Source organism: Ambystoma mexicanum, chromosome 1q (genome assembly GCF_040938575.1).
Source record: "Ambystoma mexicanum isolate Mex_15411 chromosome 1q, UKY_AmexF1_1, whole genome shotgun sequence".
In the NCBI taxonomy this organism is placed as follows: Eukaryota; Metazoa; Chordata; class Amphibia; order Caudata; family Ambystomatidae; genus Ambystoma; species Ambystoma mexicanum.
This window is the reverse complement of record NC_090922.1, coordinates 65835342-65862056: the sequence shown is the minus strand read 5'-3', so window position 1 is coordinate 65862056 and position 26715 is coordinate 65835342. Positions and strand designations below refer to the sequence as shown.

Genomic DNA, 26715 nt, shown 5'->3' with positions numbered 1-26715 from the left:
CACGAAGAACATGCCACCAGAGGTTTCAGGTTGAAATGCTGGAAACGTATTCAACAGATGTGGGACGTCCAGTTCAATCAACCCATCTCTTTGCTACTTAGGTTATTTTATTGTGCATTTGTATAGTGTCTTTTTTATCACTGGTAGGATCTCGAAGCAATGTGGGTTGAACGCCCTCAAGGACCGTAGTCCAGGTCAGTGGAGCGCGTAGAGTGGTAGATAGTGCTTGCGTTCACTCAGTAGGTGTGCAGCTAGTGCAGATTACGAGGTGCGTAGGTGCATTCTAAAGCTAGGCGTGGTGCCGTGATTGTGAGGGATCAGTACAATGTGTGCAGCAGGGCGGAGATGATCTCAGTGTCTGCATTCTGGCGGTGGAGGAGCTTGTGCGTGAGATGTGTGCAGCTAGGCCAATTTCTTGTGGGGTATAGCTGCGAAAGACCGTGTTTGTGGGGTGTATAGGTATGTGTGCAACTAGGCCAAAATTGATCAAGTATATCATTGCATTGTTTGTTGTGTAGAGGAGAGCGTGAGCATATTGGTATGCGCGAGTGTCTTTGCAGAGCAGAATGAGATCCCTGTTCTTGAATACCTTCCAGTGCCTGCCGGGTGACAATCTATTATAGAGGTTCAGAGCCTTAGTTCTCCGAGACATACTCAGTCTAGAGTGGAGTACATTCTGATTACCAGGCTTGAACAGGTCTATTTCCTTCTTGGCAGTGGCATCAGCGGTTTGAAAGTGGATTTATGTTGCATCATTGCTCTGGCGAGGTAGTAGGATAGGAGAGTGTAGTCGTATCTGCCAGAGACCGAGGAGCAGGCCCCAAACAAGGTTTCCGGGCAAACCTATTAGTGGGTCCTGCAAACGTAGTTCAGTGCCATACGTTCCCAGACAGATAAGGTAAGCATCAATTGATCAGAGATCATATTGCATACCTGGTGGAAGAAAAGATCAGGCCGAGTTGTATTATTTGAGCAGAAGTGCTACTAGGCCCTGGGTTTGTAGTTCTGTGCATTATTCCCAGATAAGTGTGTAAGTACAGATTGACATCTCCTGGACTGATAGTGTAGTGCATACCTGAGGGAGGATAATGATCGCGCTCAGTCGCGGTATAAGAGTAAAGTGCTAATAGGACTCGGCTATAGAGTCAGTAGGCATTGAGATAAGACATCTTGTCTGAACGCGGTTCATGCCTGGTGGACCGTAATGAGCAAGTTCGGTCATAGCGTAGTGCTACTAGGACTTGGCTTAGGAGTCATGGATATTAATCTCCATATGGATAGAAATCCATCTTCTGGTCAGAGCAACATAGTGCATGTCTGGTGGAGCAAATTGAGCAAGCCCCGACCTAGCGTGCACGCACAAGTGCTATTGTATCTTGGATTCGCAGTCTTCAGCATTAGATTTTATGTTGATTTGGGGGTGGCACATTCAGCAAATTGGTCGAAGGGAACCTCTAGGCATATTGTTTCCAGGCCCAAGGGGCCCGCATGTTCCTAGCGCTGAAAGTTAACCCATCAGTGGAAGCAGCGTCCGTGTCCCGTCTGTTCTTACCATCCTGTATTGGTGGGGTGCCCAACACAGCAACTTCTAGCAGTTGGTGGTCTTTCAAGTGGCCAAAATGGTTCCTTACATGATTTAGGGAAAGGTCCAGGTTTTTAGTGCTTTCTGGAAAGCCATGTAGTCTTGGTTGTGTCGAATGTGGGGAGGCACCGAGTACCAGAACGTTGGTCCCAGGGAGTAGGCAGACCCAATTCAGTCAGGATTGGAAGAGGTGGGCACTACTAGGAGGAGGGTCATGCTTGACCTTAAGGTGCGGGTTTGGTGGTAAGGCATAATCTTTTTTGGAGGTATTTGGGGCCGGCTTTGTGCACTGCTCAGTGAATTAGCCACAAGATTTTGAAAGTGGCCCTTTGTCCAATTGGGAACTAGTGTAGGGACGGAGAGCGGGAGAGATGTTAAGCATAAGCTACAGTACCAGGAGGATACGATGAACGCTCTCGTCTTGTGATAGACCTGGACAGCAGGCAATTAGGGATATGTATGAAGAATAGAAATCGGTCCCCTTCTGCAGTCTCTGCAGGAAGGATTTGCCATTTAAAAAAAAAAAAAAAAAAAAAAAAAAAAAAAAAAAAAAAAATCGCTGAATGTACATGGTCAACATATAACAGATTCATCCAAACCTCGTGTAACAATATTTTGAGGGCTGGTGATGAAGTCGGTCACCCATTTTGTGGTGATATTTTCTGGTTACAGGATACTGTGCAGGTCAAAAACAATCTATAAAAGGATACACAATGGATGAATGTGCACAGTGGGCTGTCTTAATCTGTGGAGATCCTGCTCTAGCTACGAGGGAAACTTATGTTGAAAATCTCTGAGCGATTGTTAAAAATGTGGTTCCATGTTCTGTAATGAATATAATATTCCGGTTATGCAGAGATTACAAAGGAAAACATGTTCTTATTCCCCCCCCCACTCCCCGATCTGTGCCCTTTAATTTAGACTTGCTGATACTACCGGTTGTTGGCCTATTTTGGTTGGCATATATCCTGGGAGATTGAAATGTATTGTTACAGAGGATTGTATAAGCCAGCAAATGTACAATACAAATTTCTATTATAATAAGCTTTTTAATGAGCCAATTCATCTCCATAGTAGTTTGTATACCTATGTTTGTCCCTGGAGGAGTAATAATATTTTTTAAAAAGGAAAAAAAACATGCCTTCTCCATGCAAAACATGCCTGCAGCCCTTTGGAGGAACTACATCCCAAAATTGAAACAGTCGAGAGGTTTCAGCAGATGGTACACCCACTGGACTCCCCTTTTAGAAAGATCAGGGCACTAAGTGCAACTAATCCGGGCTAGAGGCAATGGGGGGGCCCCCTACCGGTTTTAATTCAGGAGTCTAAGGAAAAGGAAACATTTCCATACATCAGCGTTAGAATTTTGTATTTTAGCATAAATGTAAAGTTTAAAAACAACAGAGAGTAAACAGGGCCTGTGTGTAAGCGTGAACACATAATAATTAAACATCTAACCAAACAAAAGAGTTTCTGAACTCCAAAGATGCTAACACAATACCTTATCCAGAGCACCCTCCAAGTAAGCCGTCACATCTTGAGTCAGGGCAATGGGGCAGCAGAGGCGAAGGTCATTGAATGCGGTAAGGAAGTTGTTGAGGAAACATGCAAGAGGCGGAAAATCTAACAGAACCATTGGTGGCTGCAGGGTGCCGGGCTGATTGGTGGGAACCATTGTGGGAGGTATGGTACTGCCCAGGACAGCAGGGGCCGATGACAGAGTGTACAAATTCATCTCTTCCTGGAACTTATCGACTGCTTCCATGGTTGCCCGCCCAAAGGTCTGAATGGCAATTTGCTGAAAAATGGGTGCTAGCTGGCCCCGGAAATCAGCCCCAACCCGGCTGAAAGAAAGTCCAAAATACATGCACTGACCGAGAAGAGAGTCCAGGCGGCCACCTACACCCCGCTGCAGGTCCCGTTCTAGGATCTGTAGGAACTCTGAGACCTTTTGCAGTACCCAGCCGTGGAAGATGGCACTCTCATTGACTGCATGATCACTGGAAGGGGGAAGCATCAAAGAATCCTCATCAGAGAAGATTGCCCGGTATTGGGTGATAATATCAAATAGATGCACACGGCAGGTCTCTATCGTTTTAGTGATGTGAAAGTAAGGATCATCCTCTGCGATTGAGCCCTGGATGGAACGCAACCATGCATCCCGGGACTGCAAGAACTTGATGCGCAGCTCCGCCTCTGTGAAAACATCCATCCTGCGCAGGTAACCGATGACTCGCAGGCAGGCCGGAAGCTGAATGTTGGTACGTAGCTGCTGTACAAGTTGATTCAGCATGAGTTGTGCCGACTGGCGCACTTCGCTAACAATTCCCTATAATCAATGCAGAAAAGACAATCAGTATTTCAAAATGAATTGTCAGAGAAACCAGAATACCCAAATTAAGCATTTAAAAAGGATTTCTTCCTGAAAGGAGGCTGTTCTCCTGCACATCTATCACAAATAGGAATAGAAACAAAAAACAATGGTAAAATATGGTAATTGTCCCAGCAGAAGCAAGCAAGAGATTGAGAAGGAGAAATTACCTATACATGCAGTGTAGTGGGAGGAGAAGTCAGAAATGAAAAGCCGGACACAAAGTTACCATGTTTTAGGATAAAGACTTGGAAAATGCCTCTGTAACGGGCTTAAGTAGAGGTAATGGGGAGGGGAAACAATGGCATGCACTATACTTATAGTGGCAAGCAGCTGTGTGGCGTCCCTCACAAAGAATGAATAAATTGGCATGGTTTGGGACATTTACCATATGGAGAGGCTTACTTATTTGCTCCAAGAATCAAAACCGAACATCGAAATGATGTGGGAACCATTCTTGGGGAAATATAATACCCCTAAGCCGTGAGGGACCAAACACAGGTTTTAACAGGAGTTTACTGCAGTGTGGGGAGGGGGATTTGGGGTCTCATGATGCTTCATTACTTGCCAAGCAGACAAGGAAACAATAATCCTATTTCCAGGCAAGATGTCATTCAACAAGCTACTTCCTCTCTAGAAGGACCTGTGTTTTCACTGCAACACCCTATAACATACCAAAGAGAAGGCAAACCATGGGAAAATGCACTCCTTTTGTTTTAGTTTTTTTACATTATTTACGAAATAGGCAGACATGTTAAATTTCACAGCAAACCAGCACTAGCTCAGTCTCAATCGAACACATAGCATAACTGTTCAGACACTTCAACGTAGGTCTAGTCTCATTCGGCACAATTTGAATACACCGGTCCATCCGAAGCCCTCATCGTCTTATCCCTGTTCGTTAAAGGTAGTCCCGGAATGGCCCCCAAATGTCTTTCGGCCTGTACATTGGTATTACCATTGCAACATATCCCTTCTCCCGCTCATTAGCGTACGTCAAACCCTTAAGCCATTCTTTAGACGTAGGAGCTGCTTTGGATTTCCAATATTTAAATGCACAATTCTTGGCAAGAATACAGCTCACATTGAAAAATCTACGCGCAAGCACAGACACCATGCCAATATCAACCAGGGGAGATGACACATGCGGTATCTGCACCAAGCCGTACAAAACGTCTGCTACTTCCTGCCAAAAACGTACAATTAATGGGCCTCCCCGGAACATGTGAAAGGAGTCTGCCCCTACCCTCCCGCATTTTACGCATGCATCGCCGACATTCGGTGTAATCTGGAAATACGCGCCGGGGTATACTGATTCAATATTTTAAAATTGTATTAATCTAAACCGCACATTAAGCGAGACTTCCCTCATCAAGAGACACCATCTATGCCATTAGTCATCCCGTATCTCAATAGCCAGGTCCCGATTCCACTTCATCCTTGTCGTTTTCACTGACGTCTGGCTAGCCTGGCTCAATCTAAAGAACCTAGATACCAGTCGCCTGGCGTCGCAGCTCGACACCATCGCCTCGATGTACTCATGAGTGTCCTGCTCCTGCGGAAACGACAGCCACCTACGACGAGTGGCTGCCCCCATACCCCCCAAAGTATTGTAGTGTCTTAATAGGGTATTTCCCAACTTCGCCACAAACTCTTCCAATGTCACAAACCTCCCTTCCGGGAACAAATCTCTCAACACCATCTGCAGCTCAGCGCCCCAAGACTTCTGAACATCTAACTCTTAAGTGTTGGGAGGGGGGTCGGGGGTCACGGGCAATTCCACAGGGGCACTGCTCCACTATAGGGAACAACTATTCCCAGTCTGTTAAACAGCTAAGACCAAGCATTCACTGTTGTACATACTGGGTCAAAGTACAGAATACAGGAATCCACATGCCGATCACTGAAAATGACCGACCTCACATCCGTTGCTGCAGAACTACAGCACTTCAATGCTCAGTGTACCAGGCACAGAGCCGGAGAATACCAGTGGCCAGCATATTGTGCTTGCGCAACTATATAATACAGTTCGAAGCCGGGTGCCGGCGGATCCCCCCCTTGAGCAGAGGGTTCCGCTAATTCCTCCCAACTCATCCGCACCACCCCAGCTCTCATAGGTATTCAAGAGCCAGGAACCGAAGTGTAGTAAAGAATAGTTGCCTGGGCGAAATCGCGACAGTATTAAAGTAATACAATAATTTAGGGACCACCACCAATTTCAGTTAAGACAATCTCCCATATAGAGGTATAGGGAGTCTTGCCTACAGTTGCAACTTAATGGCAAGAGAAGTTAAATACACCTCATGATTATCAATATATAACGAGTGATGCGATCAAGACACGAATATGCCCAGGTATTTCAATCCAGTAGGGACCCACCTGAACCCCAATAATTCACCCGACCTTGGCGTATTGTCCATAAGTGGAAAGAATTCTGATTTTGCAGCATTCCTTTTGTAACCGGAATAACGTGCACATTTATGGATCTCCAGCATCGGTCCCATATTCTGCTACGGGTCTCGAACATACAGTAAGGCATTGTCTGCATGCAGCGAGATGACTTGGGGCAGGCCCGCTATACAGATCCCTCTATGCCAATGCCTTTCCCTCAGCAGCGGTGCAAGAGGTTCCATCGTTAGGGCAAACAGTAGAGGGCATAGGGAGCACCCCTGTTGTGTCGCATGCCCCATACGAAAGGCCTGTGATAACGTGCCAGGCCTTGGCGACCTGATCAGCATGCAGAAATTGTATGCAGCTAATGAAGTAGCCCCCAAACCGCAAGTGCTGCAGAACTCCGAACAAGAATTTCCAAGACACAGAATCAAAGGCTTTCCTCAGCATCCAAGGAAGCAGCGACTGCCCTGGCCCTTGGGTCGATCGGTGATATAATACAGAAAAGCTGCCAATATAATACAGAAAAGCCGTCATAATTGTAAGTGCAGCGGATCGGTCCAGAATAAATCCTGACTGATCCGATGTACCCGCAATTACTTGTATGTTGGTAATCGAGTGGGCAGAATTCTTGCAAATATTTTTTCATCTGCTTTAATCAACGACAGGGGCCTGTATGAGGCCAGTTCATGTGATGGCCTACCCGGCTTCAACAATACAGAGATTATAGCCTCTGAGAGCGATGACGGTAACCAGCCAAGTTCCACCGATTCCTCCCACAGCCAAAGCAATCTCAGTGCCAGTGATGGCCTGAACTTAATATCGAACCCATCGGATACCAGGGCCTTCCCAGACGCCAGCAACGTAATCACTGCGGTTATTTCCTCCACCAGAACCGGCTGATCTAGGGCCAAGGGCACCTCTTCAGGCAAGCCTGGGAGAGCAATGTTCCCTCTGTAACTGTCCATCTCTGCATCCATACACGTGTCGGAATGGACATACAGGGCCGCATAATAGTGCTGGAACTCATCAATTCCCTCACAAGTGGTTAACATTTCCCCTGTCCACCCCCCCGATTCCGGTACCCTCTGTCACCCCGTATCACAAGCTAGGAAGCAACCTGGCCTATCTGCCTCCCCATATATGCACGCATGGGCTGGTCTTGCCATGTACCGGACCTACTTATCGGCCAGCTCCCTAAATGTCAACTGGTTTCCTTTAATAAACCCCAAAAGTGCCCAGTCATTGGAATGCCCATTATCATGCTCAAGCTGCCTCAACGGTGTTTCAACCTCCTGCAATTCTCGGTGAATCTCCTTTAACATTCCCGTGGTCATAGACATCATTTCCCCCCGTAACAATACCTTGCACGTCTCCTACACCGTGGCATACTTAAGCACTGAACCCTCATTTCTTTAAGAAAATCAGATCAAACTTATAGCGTAAAAAATGACATTAGACCAGTATCCATCAATATTGTGGGAGACATCTTCCATAATGGTAGGGGTGTAGTGGGGCGATCCCAAAGCACAGACATCTCCACCGACAAGTGGCCAGAACGGGATCGTACCACCCTGCACCCCCCCCCGATATCCAGCCAGCCAGCCGATATCAGCTACTAATCTATCCTGGAATGTGAGTCGTGAACCGACGAGTAGTAGGTATATTCAGCCACACCCGGATTCCTAGTCCTCAAGACGTCTACTAGTTCTATCAGGGACATAAGCTGTCCAATTGTTTGGGCCGCACCGGACAGACAACGATGAGTGGTTCTCAATCGGTCCATTGCGCAGTCCAGTACAGTATTAAAATCCCCTCCCCAACACTATCGGGTGGTGGCCTCCCTCATAAGTATCTCAGATAGATCACCATAGAATCCAGGGTTGTCGATATTAGGACCATATGTATTAACCAATCCTACCCTTGTTCCAGAGATCGCCCCCCCCCCATTCGATCACATATCTACCCTGAGGGTCTATGAAACTTTTATCTGCTTGAAAACAGTGATTGGTGCACCAGAGTAAGCACACCCCTCGGTTGTGACGAATATTCTGTATAAAATCATTGCTGGCCCCACCACCTGCAATGGTCTCAGCACATGTGTTTCCTGGAGAATCACAATCTTAGGTCGGCGACGGTCTAAAAATGCTAGGACCTTCCTTACCTTAGCAGGATTATTGAGGCCACAGACATTCCACGTAAGCAATGTTACACTCACCCAGTGGTTTCCATCTGACTTATAAATTGCCTGCATTGTATCCTTAAAAAAATGTTGTCTGGGTTGAGCTTACCCAGGTGTCTGGAAGCACCTTAAGTGAGTGTCTCACATTAAACATTTTCAATTTTCGGACTCATTTTCAAGTATTCAGATTGTTACAAACTTTCATACAGAACAATAATCTTTGTAGTCTTAAATTCTTTTTTCATGAAAGTGACACTATCCTTCCCATCCACATGGACCGACCCTCCATCACCCTTGTCAAGCAACAGGTCGCCAAATTTCGAAACATAACACCCCCCCCCATCCTCTCCCTCAGATTTTCACCCCCCTACTTCCCCAGCTAACTGTAGTTCTACCCATACTCCAGCCCACCCCAGCCCCCCCCCCATCATCATCATCCCCAACTTGATTATGTACCCCATAATAACAGTGGAGCTCTCTTGTGGTACGCTGCGAGCCACAGCGCCACTTGTGGGGCGACTATGTGCCCTGGCCGTGCTCATCATCATTTCTGTGTGCCAGTAATCATTTGCGTCACATCTCGAGTGTGCAATACTATAATACTATAGTCACTCACCTCGATCCCGGACGCGGTAGCCGCCGCTGGACTACGACTTCAGTTGTTACGGCGCTCCCTCAGCGGCAAAGGGATAGATGCCTCTATATAGGCGATAGCGTCCGCTGGAATTTCAAAGAAATGTGCTATAGCCGGTCATGCTGTATTCTGAGTTTAGCAGGAAACAGGTGCTTCACTGGATCATAGGATCTCTGCAGCACTTGTACCTCAGCTGCAAAATCCTGATAGATATAGAGGTTGCTGGCCTCATAACGGAGCGCACCCTGTTCAAGGAACATTTTTTAAAACAAGAGCTCAGTCTCTATAATTAAGCAGTTTTGCGATGGTGTGTGGGTGGGGCCCTCGGCCTCAGGAGAGGTGAAATGGCAGGATGGGCAACTTCCACCAGGAACTGCGCCGAGAACTGAGCTGTTCCAAATAGTTGTTTCAGTAGCTCCTCGACAAATGGTTCCATGGGTCCTTTGACAGCCTTTTCCAACACCCAAACTATCCATACGATATTGCGATGCGAGCGCGACTCAAGGTCGTCACACTTCACCTGAATTGCTGCTACTCAGTCTTCAACCCGGATATGTCACGGTCGTACTGTCCCACCTCTCCTATTCTTGACTCTGCTTCTGTGATACGACTACTCTCTTTATCCAGCTTAGATTCAGGGAGCTGACGTTAGCCACAATATCAGACATAAATCCACTTTGCATTGCCAACAACTGGCCCTCCCAAGAGCCCCCATCCGGCGCATACTGGGTACTGCTACTTTCAAGCTCATCCATCCTAGGGGCCCTAGCCAGGGTGTTTGTATAGGAATCCATAGGACTCTTCTTCCCTGCGCCCTTAGTCATCATGCAGCAATGTGTAACCAACCCAGTGTTCACAATTCTGATCCACACAGGCTCCAGAAGACCGGGCCTCGGACACCCCACAACCCTCATTCAGGGGTCAGTATAAGTGTCAAGTGTAGTCCAGCTAGGCAGCCAGCAAAGGGTCTATCCCACTAGTGGTACAGTCAGTCACAATGGGTTAGCTTATCAGGATTATCCTCCCTGCAGCACAGCACAAGCTCAGTCACCCACCTCCGATACCTCCGGGAGGGCGGAGCCTCACCCCACACCCCTCCTCCTGTGTGGGCGCCACTCCTGTAGGCTCTCCAGCGGTGTCCTGGTCGATGCCCCCTGCCCCCAAATTAATGTTTTAACTGTAGTGAGTGGGAAACCGCTCCATTGCCAAAAATGCCAGTATTTTAGTACACCTCGCAGCGCATGTTGCTGTCAAGAGCCCTGCTGCTTCTCCCAGCTTACATTTGCTGTGCCTGAAAGGTCTGGTGCCACCGTAGGCCCAGACACAATGTCGCCTGCGACGCGGCCACCAGTAGGCGCAACCTCAACACTGAGTGGCAAGTGACACTACTGGATGCACTTGAACCATCTTTTAGGAGTATGTTGCACGCTGTACCTCTTGGTACACCACCTTCTGTAATGTTAACTTTTCACGTGGTGAGGTCGCTCACAGGTACAATCACATAGTGTTGACTCAAGCAGGCTTCTTCTGTTTTCTGCAGCACTCAATTCCACCGATTCCATCACAGGATGATAAAATATGCCACAGAAGGAACCAACAGCTAGGGGCTGTCTGGGTTCAGTCCTGGCGCCGTAGGCACCAGGCTCATAATGAAAATCAGTCCTGGTGCAATAGGCGCCAGGCTCATAGACATTACTTACCTCATGCAGACCATGCTGCAAATAAATCCAAGCCAACGTGAGGCCTGGATGGGACTATTTTACTACAGGGACTATTTTTTACTCGGGTGTGGTCCTGGGGAACTTCTTTCCTGGGACTACTTTGGAGGCTATTTAAACCACGCCCGAACAGCAGCACATGCTTCGTGTTATTCTGCATCCAGCACCGTGACTCTCACCGTGCCTGCAGCCAGCATCCAGTCTTCTGCCACGCCCGCGTGCCTGCAGCCAGCTGTCATGCCCCGCGTTCCTGCACACGGACGACTAGGGTCATCCGTTTCCATGTGGAAGTTGCCTTGGCGACTATTTCCAAGCCGCGGGACACGCCGCACTACATTTCCCAGCATTTCCCCTTTTTGCGGTCACATGACACGCCGACAACGCGTCTCACGTCCTGGGAAAGAAACTCGTATTTAACTCAGATTGTCCATGCAACGGGTGCTCCTAAAACTAAGCAGTTAGTTGAAGTGCCCGATTCTCGTTATCCTGTTTTCTAAATCTCCTGGTCCCGGCTCTTGCTTTAAGGACTATTCCATACGTCTCCTCCCTTAACATTTCTGGCGCTAAAACCCTCAACTGTTTTCCCTTTGGTAATCGAACCCCTGGCTTTGTATACGGATTGCTCTCTCCTGCTCCCGTTTGTTGTGACGCTTTCGGATTTGCTTCCTCATCACTGAACTTCCAATTAAGCTTTGTTTATCTGTGGCTGCTATCTCCACGGACTTCCTAATTCCCCTTCAATATTCTACGCATTCTGGATTGTTTAATGGTACTTTTCATTTTGTCACAAGACACATCACTCTACGCATCAACGTGACTATATGGACGCTTTCCTGATTCTACTGGTCACGACCTGGATTGCTTACCATCACTTCAGGGACGCTTTGCTGAATTGAACAAGGGATTTCTTTTTGGACATTAGCGGCGCCCTCGTGCCGTTTGGGTTAGGTGAACCTCTGCACTAACTTCGACCAACTGGGACCTTCTTCCTGCATCACCTGGTTTCCGTGGTGTGTTTGGACTCACATAAGGTTGTGGGATATCTTTCTGGCTAAGCAGGTAAGAGAGGGTAATTGTGGGTGGCTGGTCGCTGCATTTTGGGTAACCTTAGTTATCCTATTGAATCATTGTTTTGTTTGCTCCCTTAGCTCTGTTGTCGCTGCTCCTGCCTTTTCGCTCAAGCCCCTGGCCTGTTAGTTATTAAATTCCTACAGGCCATGCTCTTGGGGGGGGGGGGGGGGGGGGGGGAGTCTTGTTTAGCATCACGCGCAAGGTGTCCCAGAAGAATCTGGTTCACTGCACGCTCAAGCTACCCCAGAGCGGAAGGGCTTCCCGAGAGTGGATGCTGACTATCCTTTACACGACTGTATCCTTTTATAAAGTTTGTCTTAACTGTGACACCAGCATCCAGTCTTCTGCCACACCCACCTCAAATCCGGAGCTCCTAGAATAAAGAGGAAGAAAAGGACAAGGTTAGAAAACAAACTTATTTCAAATTCCTCACCTGATTCCGGATCCATTTCATCTCCCGACCTGGAAAGTACATCAGTCCTGCACGCGTCGCTTCGCCAGCTCCAGCACAGCACGGCGTCATACTCGCCATTTCTCACAGCATCTTTCGATCCGGCACTGTCTCCATCATTTCTTCGCCATATTCCGGCACCTAGGGGCACAAGAACAACAAGGTGAGCCAAGGGAATCAACAAATACCTCTTACCACCATAGACTTACCTGATTTACCACCTGTGGTATTATTCTCCATATCTTCATATGCCGCATCTGTAAAGAGGGAGAAAAACAACAGGTTAACGCATGCAATAGTTACCGGACAGCATTGGGTAACACAGACTCTTACCTGAACGCCAGCAGCAGCTACGAGACATTCTTCTCGCAAACTCAGTTGCAACTTAAGGAAGGAAGGGGACAAGAGTGAACATCGGGCACATTGAACTCTTTGAACTTGATACTTACCAATCCCGCCTGGGACTTCAGAGTCAATGCTTACCAGAACTCTCCCAACGCCTTCAAACCAGTGAAGTAACTGGTATCTACGCGCCCCTGCAAGACACGCAGGATGGAGAGCTCATCTTTTACAAACATAAGGTGGGGATATTGGAGGTGATTAGTGGGGGAGAGCGAGAACAGTTGGGAGGCCATCACTAAAACCCACAGGTGGCTAATCCCTGTCTCCACTTGCAGGAAAATACTTCTTCGGGTCCAGCAGACAAGACTATGCGGGCCAGTCCAGACAGTCATCTCTGCACTACGCATCACGTTGATGGAGACCGCAGCTGTCCGGGTCCGATCGACACCCCTGTGGGGTCCAGGTGAGCGCAACACTATGCTTGTAGTAGCTATGGGTATGCTAAGCAAAACAAGCCTCACAAGGTCCAGAATAGATAAGAAGGGTTCTCAAAGTCTCTTGGCCCGTCAACACGTTAATAGACTGCAACGAAAATGATAATTTTATTAACTGCTTCCAGCATGCACTGATATGGGCCGACTAATTTCCTGTTCTCAAGGCACCGCTGCGATATTAAAGTTGGTGCAGGAAATAGATTTCCACTCGAGTGGGCAATCAGGGGTCACAAGCCGCTCACCAGCAGGCTGCTAACACACCTTGCAGTCCTTATACCAACCACTCACCCTAGCGCCTACTGTACCAAACAGGATCTCTGGAAATGCTTGTCGTATGCTCAAAGGGGACAAAATTGCAATGGCTGGGACTAAACAAGTGATAGGGATGTGCTTGCTGAATTTGATTACTTGGCTGCAGGCCTTTTCCTGTGCTCACACGACCGGCCCATGAGAAAGAAAAGAACGGTAGGGAAGGCCGATTGGTTTGATGGCGACTGTAGAGAGATCTAATGCAATGCCTGGCCACTGAAGGTAAGGTGTATAAAAATGAGCTATGCTTTTGCAGAGCCAAATACAAAAGCAAAATCAATTAGAAAAAAAAAATGAGGAGTTTCACAAAGCTAAGTGGGCTGACCTGGGGACAGCTAGTAGGGGGGGGGATGCGAAGGCTTTTTGGACACTGGAGGCAGACAAAGATGAAACAAAACTATACATTACATTGCCATATCCCCACTGAAGACTAGCATAATCACTTCAGTGCTTTACATGAAGATGTTATGGCCACTAGGTGTGCTAATGCCGAGGGATTTTCAAGAGAAGATTCATGGATGATTGAATGCGTCAGAGCAACAATGATTTTACCATAACAGGTAAAGAACGCAATCCTCAATTCCAAGGGCCATAAAGCTCCAGGTCCTGACATGATAACTGCTGGTTTACTGAAAGACGAGCCAGATATATTAGACCCGATCCTATGGAAATTATTTACAGCAGTCATATGACTCAACAAGGTCCTGCCTCTTGGCGCATTGCTGAAATAGTGGCAATCTATAAAAAGGGCGGTAGATGCAAGCCCAGCAACTATAGGCCCATTTCAGTACTTGATGCCACTGGAACATTTTTTGCTACGGTAGTCTTAAAGCTACTGCAGGATTGGGTAACCTCAAGCAATCTCATCTCCCACCTTCAGGCTGGTTTCCAGGAAGGGACCAGTACTATAGACCAATGCTTTAGTTTGTCGCTCGTCTTACAAAAATACACAGCACTGAATAAAATGAGGGTGTGCGCGGTCTTTGTAGACCTTCAGACCGTGTTCGATTGTGTTCAAAGATACCAGCTATCGAGGGTATTAATGAACAGGGGGGGTTGCGGGTTAAAGAATCAAATTCGGTCTTTTTTTTGTTTCATTTTTTTTAGTCCTTTTGATTCGAATGTATTGCATTCGATCCTTTGGAATTCGAAATAATGACCGGACACCAACAGGGGGTGGGGGCAATGTGCTGCTAAACGTCATTTGCCAACTTTATTCAGATAATACAGCTGTGGTGAGGTGGGGTCTAGTTCAGGGTCGACAGGGGCATGCAGCAATGGCAGTATTCTTAACCCCACTCCGGTTCGGTGTCCATATTAATGAGGTAATTCTGGAATTGGTGGCTGGATGCGGAGAGAGAAGGTTTGATCCCCGAAGCTGGGACCCGACATCTTTCTAGCGTGATTATTCGCTGATGATGCAGTGTTGCTAGCAACATAACCAATGGGGGAAATCAGGCGCTGCCTAGGATGTTTTGCCACCAAATGCCATCAACTAGGCCTGAACTTAAATAACAGGGTGTGGCACAGTGTGTCAGGTGGAGTCAGGAGGCGGACCGCTGTGTTTCTTCTCTGCGGATCAGTGAACTTTGAACTTTGAACTTTCTCTTCAAAACCAACGCGCAGGCGCGGAGCGCGGCGCGGTGTGTGGCACAGTGTGTCAGGTGGAGTCAGGAGGCGGACCGCTGTGTTTCTTCTCTGCGGATCAGTGAACTTTGAACTTTCTCTTCAAAACCAACGCGCAGGCGCGGAGCGCGGCGCGGTGTGGTGTGTGGCACAGTGTGTCAGGTGGAGTCAGGAGGCGGACCGCTGTGTTTCTTCTCTGCGGATCAGTGAACTTTGAACTTTCTCTTCAAAACCAACGCGCAGGCGCGGAGCGCGGCGCGGTGTGTGGCACAGTGTGTCAGGTGGAGTCAGGAGGCGGACCGCTGTGTTTCTTCTCTGCGGATCAGTGAACTTTGAACTTTGAACTTTCTCTTCAAAACCAACGCGCAGGCGCGGAGCGCGGCGCGGTGTGTGGCACAGTGTGTCAGGTGTCGGGAGTCGGAGCCGGAGCAGTGAGAGGAACCCAGAAGCGGACCTGTGAAGCGGCTGGTAGGAACGTTTGAGAAAAGTACTTCTGGTACTCTACCCTTCCTTTCTTCCTTCCTTCTCCCCTCCCTCCACCCCCCCCCTCCTTCTTTTTCCTTGTCCCTGGATTTCCCTCCCCCCTCAGGGTTCCCCCGGCTCCTTTTCATTGTTCCTAGTCCCCCCCCTCTTCCCCTCTCCCCCTTCCCCCCCCCCCCCCCCCCCCGTGCCTCTTCCTGATCCTACCTGGGAGTCGGTGAATCGGTGAATCGACGAACTCTTTTCTCCGCCGCCGACTAGCCTGGTGGTCTCTGATACCCGGAGCTACATCGACGGACAGTAGTGTCCAACGGCGGTTGTCTGAGCGCCTTAGGCACCATGACGTCTCCTACCGCTACCAACGAAGCGGAGTCGGGTCGATGGATGCGCAGTAATAAACTGCAACCCGAACTCGCAACGGATCTCAGAACCACGCCTGACAAAGTCGCGGCCATAGTTACAACGATTACCCCTGCAACGCAGGCACCACCCAGCAGGCTTACCGCGTCAGCGAATGATCAGGAGCCGAGCAGCGGAAGACCTAGGCGGGGGTCTGCTGGGCAGGGGAGATCTACAATTGAAGAGGCCGACCCTCCTATACGGGTGCCCCCAGGTGAGCTGGGGGTTGAGGGGGAAAAACCCACAAACAATGATGACCAGCAAATCGAGAGGGCGGATACGCCGCAATTCACTACAAGCTCTTGTCAGGGCATGATATCGACACTAACACCAGAAGAGTCAATTAGTAGGATGGCCAGTATGGTGTCATCAAAAGACGAGGCAGTTTCTCGTGATGCAGAAAATAATGATGACTCGGTGTTTGAAACACAAGACTGCCTAAACTCCTCAGGTCAGACCTCGTCGTCTGGAATCAGAACAACCAACAAAACGAGTAGAAGACCTAGAAGAGCAAAGAGCCAGGAAACCAACGGCGACATAGGCGGAAAAACTACTGAAGTGTCTTCAAAGAACTACGAAACCATATCATCATTGGACTTCGACTCTGAATCAGAGAGGGAAGAAGAAAAGAGTCGAAGGAATAATCACGAGGTCCCAACAAGACCAAGACTCTATAAAAAACCAACGAAAAGCATACCAAAAGAGAAAGTCCCGGAAGGGAAGGTCTGTGTAAAAAAAGGGCGGAAAACGGCCCTAAAAGCAACAGTAGGAGCCAAGGAGATGACAAGACTACCAATACTCCCCTCGCTGAAGGATTATTTCCTAAAACACAGTAAGAGAAAACTCCACTCGGATCAAGAGTTGTCTGACGCGGAATTACTAGAGGCAGCACAAGAACCTCCGCCAGTGAACAAATTTCGGAAAACAGATCTAACTGAAAGTAATCTAGCCCCCATGATCAAATGGCATGCGCGCAAATCTAGCAGAGAAGGTGGGATCCCAGTTGGAGTAAGGGCGGAGGCCGGCCAGCAAAACGACCCGCCTAAATCGCCGCCACGATTGGGAAATCCGCGCTTGGAGCATTCAAGGAGCTCAGTGGAAGAAGCGATATTGGACGAACTAAACACACTGTGCAATCTGGTGGGCGAACCAGTGCAAACAACAAGATCCGAAGAGCTTACTTCCGTACAGGCGAAAAATGTAAATGACCTCCGACCAACAGACTCCGCGAAAGAATCAGTAGCAGCCCCACAGATCCAATTGCCTTCACAGAGTGCGTGCATGGAGTTGAGTGACAGACCCCCAAGTGCAACGAGACACACTCAAGCAGAAGACCGTAACGCCTGGACTCGCCCACACTCACAGCGCAACTACGAGAGAATTGGGGCGGACAAATCAGCTGACAACCGGGAGTCTTTATCAGTATTGGAAAAAAACTACATAGAAAGAAGACAGCAGCTACAAGCCGAAAGAGGCCTACATACGCCGATTAGACTAAGAGGGAAAAGTGACATGTCGGGGCTGTCCGACAAAGAAATACCATCAGCCAAAAAAAAGACAGACCTTCTGACAATTATGTCGGCACTCACAATAGCCCTCAATCCATTCAACAAACTTTATGAATCGATTCATGAAGCACTAAAGGATAACACAACAATGATTACTTCTCTAAAGGAGAAATTGACATTTATAGAAGGCTATGTAACGGCCGTAGAGCATAATTCAAAAAACATGCAACTAAGTCTTGAAGAAAAAATAAAGAGTCTAGGGAAGGAGCTGACCAGCATTACCCCCAGAGCTCCATATACTGCAGCGCTAATTACTAACAGTACTCAAACGGAAGAATCACCAACAAAAAAGAAAGATATAGCTCCAATCTTCGCAAAAGGTACAGTGAAGTTACGAGAGGCGCCCTCTGTGACAAGACAAGCAACAACAAAACATATTGAAGTGAAAGGCCAGACAGAAGGACCACTCCTGTGCATCTCCAGAAAGAGGTCGCCAGTACATACACCCGGTCTACTGGCCAGTCCGCAAACTAAGAGTGCAAAGTCACAACACCGGAGCCCTGTTATAATAAGAAAAAAACAGGGCTATAACAAATCAGACATGGAGACCACCCTAAAGACCAACAATGACCAGATAGTACTGTTAAATGGGCCCGGTGACGTAAGCCCCGAGCAGGACTCTCCAAATGATTGCCAGCTGGTGGAACATGCCAACACTATGTCATCTCCCACAGAATCACCGCGAGATGTAGACGCAAGGAGTACACCCAGAGATGAGCATAAACTGGCAAGACAACGGAGTTCGCCGAAAGAAGGAAACTTGGGTTCTTGGAGGACTAGTCGCCGAGAAAGGCAGAGGTCGAGCTCACCTGGTCTGGGATTAGAAGCGATAAAAAATCTAAAAAACAAAGGATGGAACCAACTCGAGAGCAGAGAAACCAGAAAATCGGTTTGGAAGTCCCGAACACAAGAACAACGGTACCATCGAAGACCCTCGCACGCAGATCGTAGCAGACGGAGAGAAACTAATGTAAAAAAAGATCTAGATCTCTCTGATGTCTCTCTATTTAAACTAGAGCAAATTTCGGCAAGAGACAGTTACATGGTCTTAAACAGAAGAGCGGTCCTAAAAGTAATATCCAAAATAGACAAACTTCGACACCTGTCAACAAGCGATTTGGTACTGATAGAACCGTACCACAGAGGCCATAAAGCGAAAGCCTACCTGCACGTAAGAGCCAATGCTCTTAACGAAGAACCCCTAGAAATATCCAAAGATCTTCAGCGTATGGGCTTAAAATTGGAAAAACTACAGACAAGGAGAAAGGAGTTGGGAAAGGACGGAAGGACAGAAGAAAGTCCTGCGTTAAGCGAGAAAGCGGAGCGAACAGTCGCACTGGTCCCAGAAGAAAAGAGCCGAAGAGACGGCGTAGCAGACCGCCAAAAAGAAGTATGGAAAAACCAAGACCTTGATCCTACTAAAAGGTTTGGATCTAGTAATAGAGCACAAAATGGTCGGGGACGACGAGAGGGTAGTCTAAGGCCTGATCAGCAAGGCGGTGCCCAGATAGTGCGGTCCAAGCAATACACCGCAGCAACAAATGCATCTAAACCGTGGCAATGGATTGCTGATACCTTCGGCAGGAAGAAAAAGGATTAGCAGTTAATCCATGATGCCGTCCCTTCAAGTAAGCCGTCTAACAACAAGGCCCAACAATGGGAAGAAACGGTGCTGCAGATGGCTTCATGGAATACAAGAGGGTACCATCATTTAACTCAATCAAGCGGTACAAACTGGAATAAAGTTGATCTAATATGCTTCCAAGAAACGTGGCTAATAGACAAACCGTCGTTAGAAGGATACATAATCGAGGTATCTACAGCCCATAAATCTATGGTGGGTAGACCATCAGGTGGACTGCTAACTGCTATACGCCTGGGCTCAGGAATACTATGGGAAAAAAAATCAGAGAGGAGTATGGCATGCTAGCCATAATGGCCAGCTGGCACCATCAAGGCGAGGGCGAGAAGGGGAGGCTCTGCTCTGACCTTGCCATACTAAATCTTTATTGGAACCCTGAAAAATCTGCTATAAAAGACTTCTGCAATCAAGTGGCGGACACCATCGACGACATAAGAATCAGTTACGATATCCCCAATCTTATCATCTGTGGGGATCTGAACGCCAAATGCGGTTCAGGTCATCTGGACGAGAGGGTGTGCCCAGCCCTTAGAAAATCTGATGAGAGAGGCACTGCATGACTGGCCCTGATGAGGTCCAGACAGTTGTGCAACGTGGCCACACTCCAAGAAGGAGGAACGTCATTCCCGACCTGGGAAAGAGGATCATCTATGGCTGTTCTAGATTACATCTTTATCTCAGAGGGCCTAATTCCATACTTCAAAGAATTCCGAGTTAAAAGAACAACTGAAAGTGATCATAATCAACTGCTCCTATCCTGGAATGGTGAAGTAAAAGACCGCGTAATCTATCCTTTTGAAATTGATACGAACAAGCAGCAAAACCGAATCCGGTTGACTTCGAATAACATAACTGAAGTAAAAGAAAGATTACGGAAAAAGCAACGACTTAATAACAAGGGAGTAGAAGTTCAACGTCCAGAATATGTATCATTATTGATACCACACAAAGTGAACTTTGGTGGGAAAGCCCGACAGCAACCTCCGCACGCCCATACTTATAACGCTGTGATTGTAAGGAAACGCAAAGAACTCAGAAGATTAAAAAGAGTAGCGCTAAAAAATCTAAATGAAGAATGTTGGGAAGCCTACAAAAGGGAAAAAATAACATACAAAGCATGGTTGACACAAGAACGTCACAATTTATATCAGAAAGATGCAGAGGCAATGTTGAAAATTGGGATCTCCAAAAGCTGGTCTATACTAAAAACGGTTAATGGCCAGAAGCCACTTCAGATTACAAGTAATGTTACTGAACAACAATGGAGCACTCACTTCACCGAGTTATTTGCCTTCCCATCAATTGGAACTATGAAGAGTATAACTCCATGTCAACAAGAAGACCGGACTGAGCCTTGGGTGAACATGGCTGTCCGGGAAGACATTGTGAGCACGATCTCACGTTTGAAGAACTTGAGGGCCCCAGGCCCGGATGGTCTTACCAACCTGGACCTAAAGCAGCATCCCCAAGCTTGGGCGAGCCTGATTTGTGAACTGTTTGAGCAATGTTGCAAACAAAAACAAATTCCAAAGACCTGGACAGAGGCGGTCCTAGTGCCGATCTATAAAAAGGGGACCAGATCGGACCCAAACAACTACAGACCGATTGCCCTACTTGATATCATTGGGAAAATATTCGCCACACTGACATTGAACCACTTCAAAGATTGGGCCAAACAAGCGCCACTGCTCGATATTTTCCAGACCGGATTCCAAAAAGGAGCGGGAACAGCGATTAACATTCTAATCTTGAACACCATCAAAATGAGAGTTAAAGGAGGAGCACCGGGAGTTCACATGGCTATGATTGACCTATCCCAGGCGTTTGACACCGTGGATCGAGCCAAATTATGGGCAAAGTTAGAAAACTGGAAGTGCCCGGAATCAATCTTGGACCCGATTAAAGCCCTCCACTCTAAAACAACGCTAAGAGTTAGGTTGTGCCAGCAGGGAAGCCTGTCGGACCCAATCCGTACTGAAAAAGGGGTTAAGCAAGGATGCCCACTAGCCCCAGCGCTCTTCATCGCCTTTATTGGTGATTTTCAAGAGACTGAAGACTCGGTGCGTGCGTTTCCGCCGAAGCTGGGCGAGGTGAAAATGTCTCGACTGTGGTATGCAGACGATCTGATCTTGATGGATCAAACGGCCATCGGACTGCAAAGACAGATTGATAATGTGTCAACGTACATGGAGGCCAACAACCTAAAGATCAACTCGCAGAAAACAAAAAGCATCTCTTTTCACAAAACGTCGAAAGATCAGAAAAAAAACATACACATGGTATCTGAATAAAACTAAAATTGAGTCCGTGAATGAATTTAAATATCTAGGCGTTATGATAGACAATTCGATGAAAGGCAATTCCCTTTTGAACTCATTATGGGAAAAAATGCGCAACCTTACATCACAGACCCGAGCCGTGGATAATAAATTCGGCAAATTTTCGTGGACACCAGCTATTCAGTTTTACAAGTCGAAGGTAATACCAGCTATAACTTATGGAATGGCGGCAAACTTGTCCCTACCAGCGGAAATTTGGCTTAAGCTGGAGGGGCACTTATGGAAGTCGGTCTTAGTACTCCCCAAATCTGCACCCATGCCAGCCATTCGCCGTGAACTTGGATTGCCATCGTTAACAGCAGTGATAACCCAGAGTGCGGTTCAATTGTACAGAAAAATCCTAGCGCCTGACTCACTACCAATTTTCCAGCTCATGAAAAGCGAAATCACAAAAGGCGCCTGTAAACCGCTCGTGACCTGGGTTAACAAAATACACGGAAAACTGGAAGAGGTGGCCTGCTCAGACGAAACCCTCCTCAATAACCCGGGGAGGGTAAAGAGGAAACTGGAGGATCAAGACTGGATTAACACGATCGAAAGAAGCCTCCAATACAAATCCCTGAAACATCTACCTCCCGCACACAATCGGCTGAGGGAGCCATTAAAATACTGTGAAAAATTTCCGGAAAAGAATCTAAGGAGGATATTTATGAGAGCCCGATTGAACTTATTAAATACAAGGGAAATCCTAACGACTCGAAAGAACACCGTAGACAACAGTTGTCGCTTATGTGGAGACACCACCCAAAAGGAAACGATTTACCACCTCCTAATGTCATGTACAGCTTTAACAATAGAAAGATTAACATTCCTGGCACCACTTGCATCAAATGAAATCAGTCTTGACGATGAAACCCGCTGGAGCAGGCTAATCGCGGGCGACTCGCCAAGATGGGCGAGGATGACCGCCAAATTCTTGGACGTTGCCCTAAAAAGGGCGAATACCCCGGCCGAAGGCGAGCAATTACTCGGCGCGGAGCAGTAGTCGGGGCCGGGCGGTCATTAATCCAAAGCCGACCAACTCAAGTGGTGTCCTAGGTGTCCTAGGTGTTCTAGATGTCCTAAGGAGAATGACTGTTTTGTAAAAACCTAAGGGTTAACACAATAAAAAAAATAACAAAAAAAGACCAAAACATTAGTATTCGGCCTATGAGATAGAAGTCCTGTGAATGCCCACTGGTAGTAGATGGCACAAACCTTGAACAAGTCAAATATTAGGACTACCTAGGAGTAAGATTCAGTGATACCAGGTCTTGGTCTGCACAATCTGAAAAATCAGTTTAGTTTGGAAAATAATAGCGGTGGCCTCAGGAAATTATATGTGGCCCATGGAGAGAGAGCTGTATCCCCTGCAATCAACATACATAAAGAACAGACTGCTTCAGCTGCTCTTTACAGAGAAGAGTTCCTATTGGCAGCCAGGGCAGCCCTAGTTACGAAATGGAAATCCCCACGGCTGCCAAACGAAAAGGACTGGCTGAAAGTCGCCACCAATATCTACACTATGGAGAAAATAACGGCAGCCCTGCACAACAAGGCTGCGAAACATGAAGAAGCGTGGAGTGACTTCGCAAGCCATTACATGTCAAGATCGAACGCCTACCCAACATCTAGTCAGTAAAAGCACTCACCAACTGCCTTGCATGATGTATGAAAATTGAGACCCTTATCAATCAAACGCCTGTGCCTGTCACACACCCGATCACAATGCTAACGATTCACGATTCACAATGACAACTACCTTCGGACGTTGCCGCGTCGCAAGTTTCTTCGGACTACAGCAATCATCATGCCACGGAAGTGTTATGAGCAATAAAAGGGAGGGGAGGGAGGGAAGGAAGGGGAGTTATATAGTTCACTCGTCGGGAGTGGACCCATGCTTGACTGTACTGTCATTATAGTTATGCTATTTGAATCTAAGTTGGGAAAAGAGGCAGAAGCGAAATATGGTTCCTATGTATGTTCGAATGTGCTTCTACCTCATGATTCACTTTTGCTGTTTAAAACCAATAAAATTGAATTTGAAAAAAAAAAAAAAAGGACACAGCAACTGCCAGAAATTGGCGATCGTGGAGAATATGTTTCGAAAAATGCTCTTCAGGCTTTCAAAGAGTTTTCCAACTGCCCCTCTCTATTGGTCTGCGGATTGGAGCCAATTGTCTCTCAAATAGTATTTAAACCAGTATTTTACTGGGTAAGAATCTGCACGACTCCAGAGCTGGAAAGGTATCAGGAGGCTTTCGTTAGTTTTCTTGGCAATGCAGAAGCGTGCTCCCTCCCATGGGTCAAACATGTAAGGCAACAGTTAAGCGTTCTGGGCAGGAGTAATCTTTGGTTGAACCCGCAGAGTCCAACTAATTGTACCAAAAACAAGGTGAAGTCAGCTGCCTGATGGAATATGCATGAACACGTTGGAAAATCCTGCCTGCGCTTAAAAGTAGGGCTGGATTATTTGTCCTTGAAAACTGATCAAGGAGCCGAGGAATACTTGATCGAATATCCCCGGCTTATGCACAAACACTATTCATGGAATTCAGTTCTGGTACTCTCAAAGTTGCAAAATGTACCAGTGGCTGGAAAGGCCATCATTCTTAAATGTGCCTGCTGTGCGACTCGGTGTGGAGATGATTTTACACTTTGTTGTTCTGCAAGCCATTTAAAAGACCGTAGGAGACTGCATCTGCTACTGTTTAAGAAGGTGCGTGCCAATGGTGTAGCAGAAGCTCTGAAATTATGCCAATCAACCAAACTATTTAATGATGCATATTTTGTGACAAGATGTATTTACCGAGCTTGGTCTCAGAGGAACTACCTGAGCGGCCGATCAAAAAAAGGCAGATTCTTTTTATACAAATTTTAGTCTCTTGTTTAGCTGTATTTTTAATATGTATTGTATTAGTCTATGAGTATTTTTAACAGCAAACCCTAACAGTAAATGGTGAATTTCTATGAGCTTTTAATGGTTATATCATGTACTTTGGATGTAGAATATCTGTATTGAATGATGTAAATGGATTGTGTGTATGCCAAGGACAAATCAGTCGAATAAAGCATTACGACGATGATGATGAAAGTAAGGAAGGTCACATTTGTAAAATATTGTATAGATGGTACTGGCAAGTGCAGCAAAAAGATGTGAAAGTGAGGCAGGGTTCATAGGCGATGCCTAAGTTATGGTCAAAAAGGGATAGGTTGAAGGAAAGAGGTGTTAAACAGAAGATGGACTTCTAAGTCCACCCAGCTTTTGCAGACAAAGGGACAGTACAGCCACCAAACCCTAGACAGACTGACCAAGAGCTACATCACTTTGCAGAGGTATCACATCTTTCCTCCTCGTCAATAGATGTAGTTAATTTCACTCATTTATCTATGATGAATTCATTCAGGCAAATGTTACTTATGTTCCTCTGGCATCAAAACACATTGTTCTAAAGGTGTTCTAAAAAAGGCAAACAGCCCCATCTAGTCCATATTAACCGGGTATTCATAGATGGGAGTGGGTTTATAGGCACAAAAAGGGATATAAAACGAGACAGACTAGCAAACCAAGCTTGAATTGCTGTGGGGATGAGCCAATTGTATTTCATTATTTCATCTACCAACGTTAAGAACACCAGGCGAACCTTGTATACCTTAGGCCACAAAGTAAATTTTAAAAAACGAAAAAAAAAAAAAAATATATATATATATATATATATATATATATATATATATATATATATATATATATATATATATATATATATATATATATCCTGGGCTCTCACTATGGAATCTCGAGGAACCAGATGCCCTCAATACATGCACGGTAGGCAGGCAGGTCACATAAAATTCTACTGTGTATAGAGACGATGCGTATTGTTTTTACCTGTATCACGGGAATAGTGGAATGCTTTTTTTCCAGCCTGTGGACATAAGCAGCCAGCTCCAGTGCCTCTTCATAATATCCATTGCGTACGCAGGTGTCCATCAGTTGTGGGATCTCCAAGATTTCAAGTATCTCTGTATGTCTGTTGAGGGTGAGGGTGTTCATCCGCCGGCTCGAGCCAATCTCCTCAGCCCGCTTCACAAACCTCCTACAATCAGAGGAGCACAATATGTTAGTTCTGTTAATTTAGGCATTCGTTTGAAAGCAGGCCATATCAACAATGTAAATCAGATGCACATGGCTCATGATGAAAAAGAAAGATTTTTGTAGATGTGCTGCGTGTTTGATTTAGAAAGCGCAAAGGTTTGCCATAAGGCGTCAATGCTTAACAAACACTCTGCCATATATGTCAAAGAGCCACAATCATTCATCCTCAACTGTCAATGGAAGTCTCATATCACTAATCCACAACAATTCAATGTTTTTATGGTGATATTTATTGGTTTAGTACCTCCTTTCAAAAAACAACATCTGCACCCTGTTTCTACTGGTCTATATGTACGGACACATTATTTTGGGAAACAACGTTTAAGTCAAAATGCGTCTTATTAGAAGTCACTTGAAATAAAACATACTTCTAGAAGCTGCGATCATGTTAATACAAGCATAGTGTCCATGTAATGAATTCCTAGTAGTCTCCTAGGGAATTCGTTCCCTCTACCCAAGGGGGAACCACCCCCTTTGGGACTAGGGAGGTGAGCCTGCTAAGCTCAACACCCCTGAGGGGAATGGGCAAGTGGGATTCCACTGGCATGACTCCCGCACTGGGGACAGGCAATCCCAAAATAGGGATATATATTGTATCCACCCTGATCCCAGCAATCGGCTAGCTTTGCGGGTTACATGGGAATTAACTTACATAATTACTTACCACTTCACACACGGTTTCTAAACCCTTTCAGGCACAATCTTCAACCAAAAATGAAGAGTCCACCCGTTCATTGTATGAAAGACGAATCGGGGGGTGGGAGGTGGGTTGGGGGAAGAGAGAGAGAGAAGTCAGAGGAGCTACAGACAGAATACAGAAGAAAGACCACCTGGGAAGAGGAGTTGGGAGTGAAGCACACGCCGGCATGGTGGGCTCAAGCAGGGGCAAACCCGCAGAATGACCGGTTCCATGTCGACACACGGGCCAGAGAAGCCCGGTCCCAGAGGGTCTGCTGCGGCAACAAACGCCTGAACCGAAGG

General features: G+C 46.8%; 1 protein-coding gene across 6 annotated transcripts in view; it reads right to left on the bottom strand.

Annotated features, from left to right (window-relative positions):
- COG8 (component of oligomeric golgi complex 8) overlaps window positions 1-26715 on the bottom strand; it is a 293499-nt gene that overhangs the window by 158126 nt on the left and 108658 nt on the right. For all 6 annotated transcript variants that reach the window (XM_069635531.1, XM_069635528.1, XM_069635533.1 and 3 more), the window contains 2 exons: window positions 25468-25675; window positions 3084-3911 (listed from right to left, as the gene is read on the bottom strand). In XM_069635531.1, coding sequence (XP_069491632.1) covers window positions 3084-3911; window positions 25468-25675 — 1036 coding nt within the window. The remainder of the gene's footprint in view (window positions 1-3083; window positions 3912-25467; window positions 25676-26715) is intronic.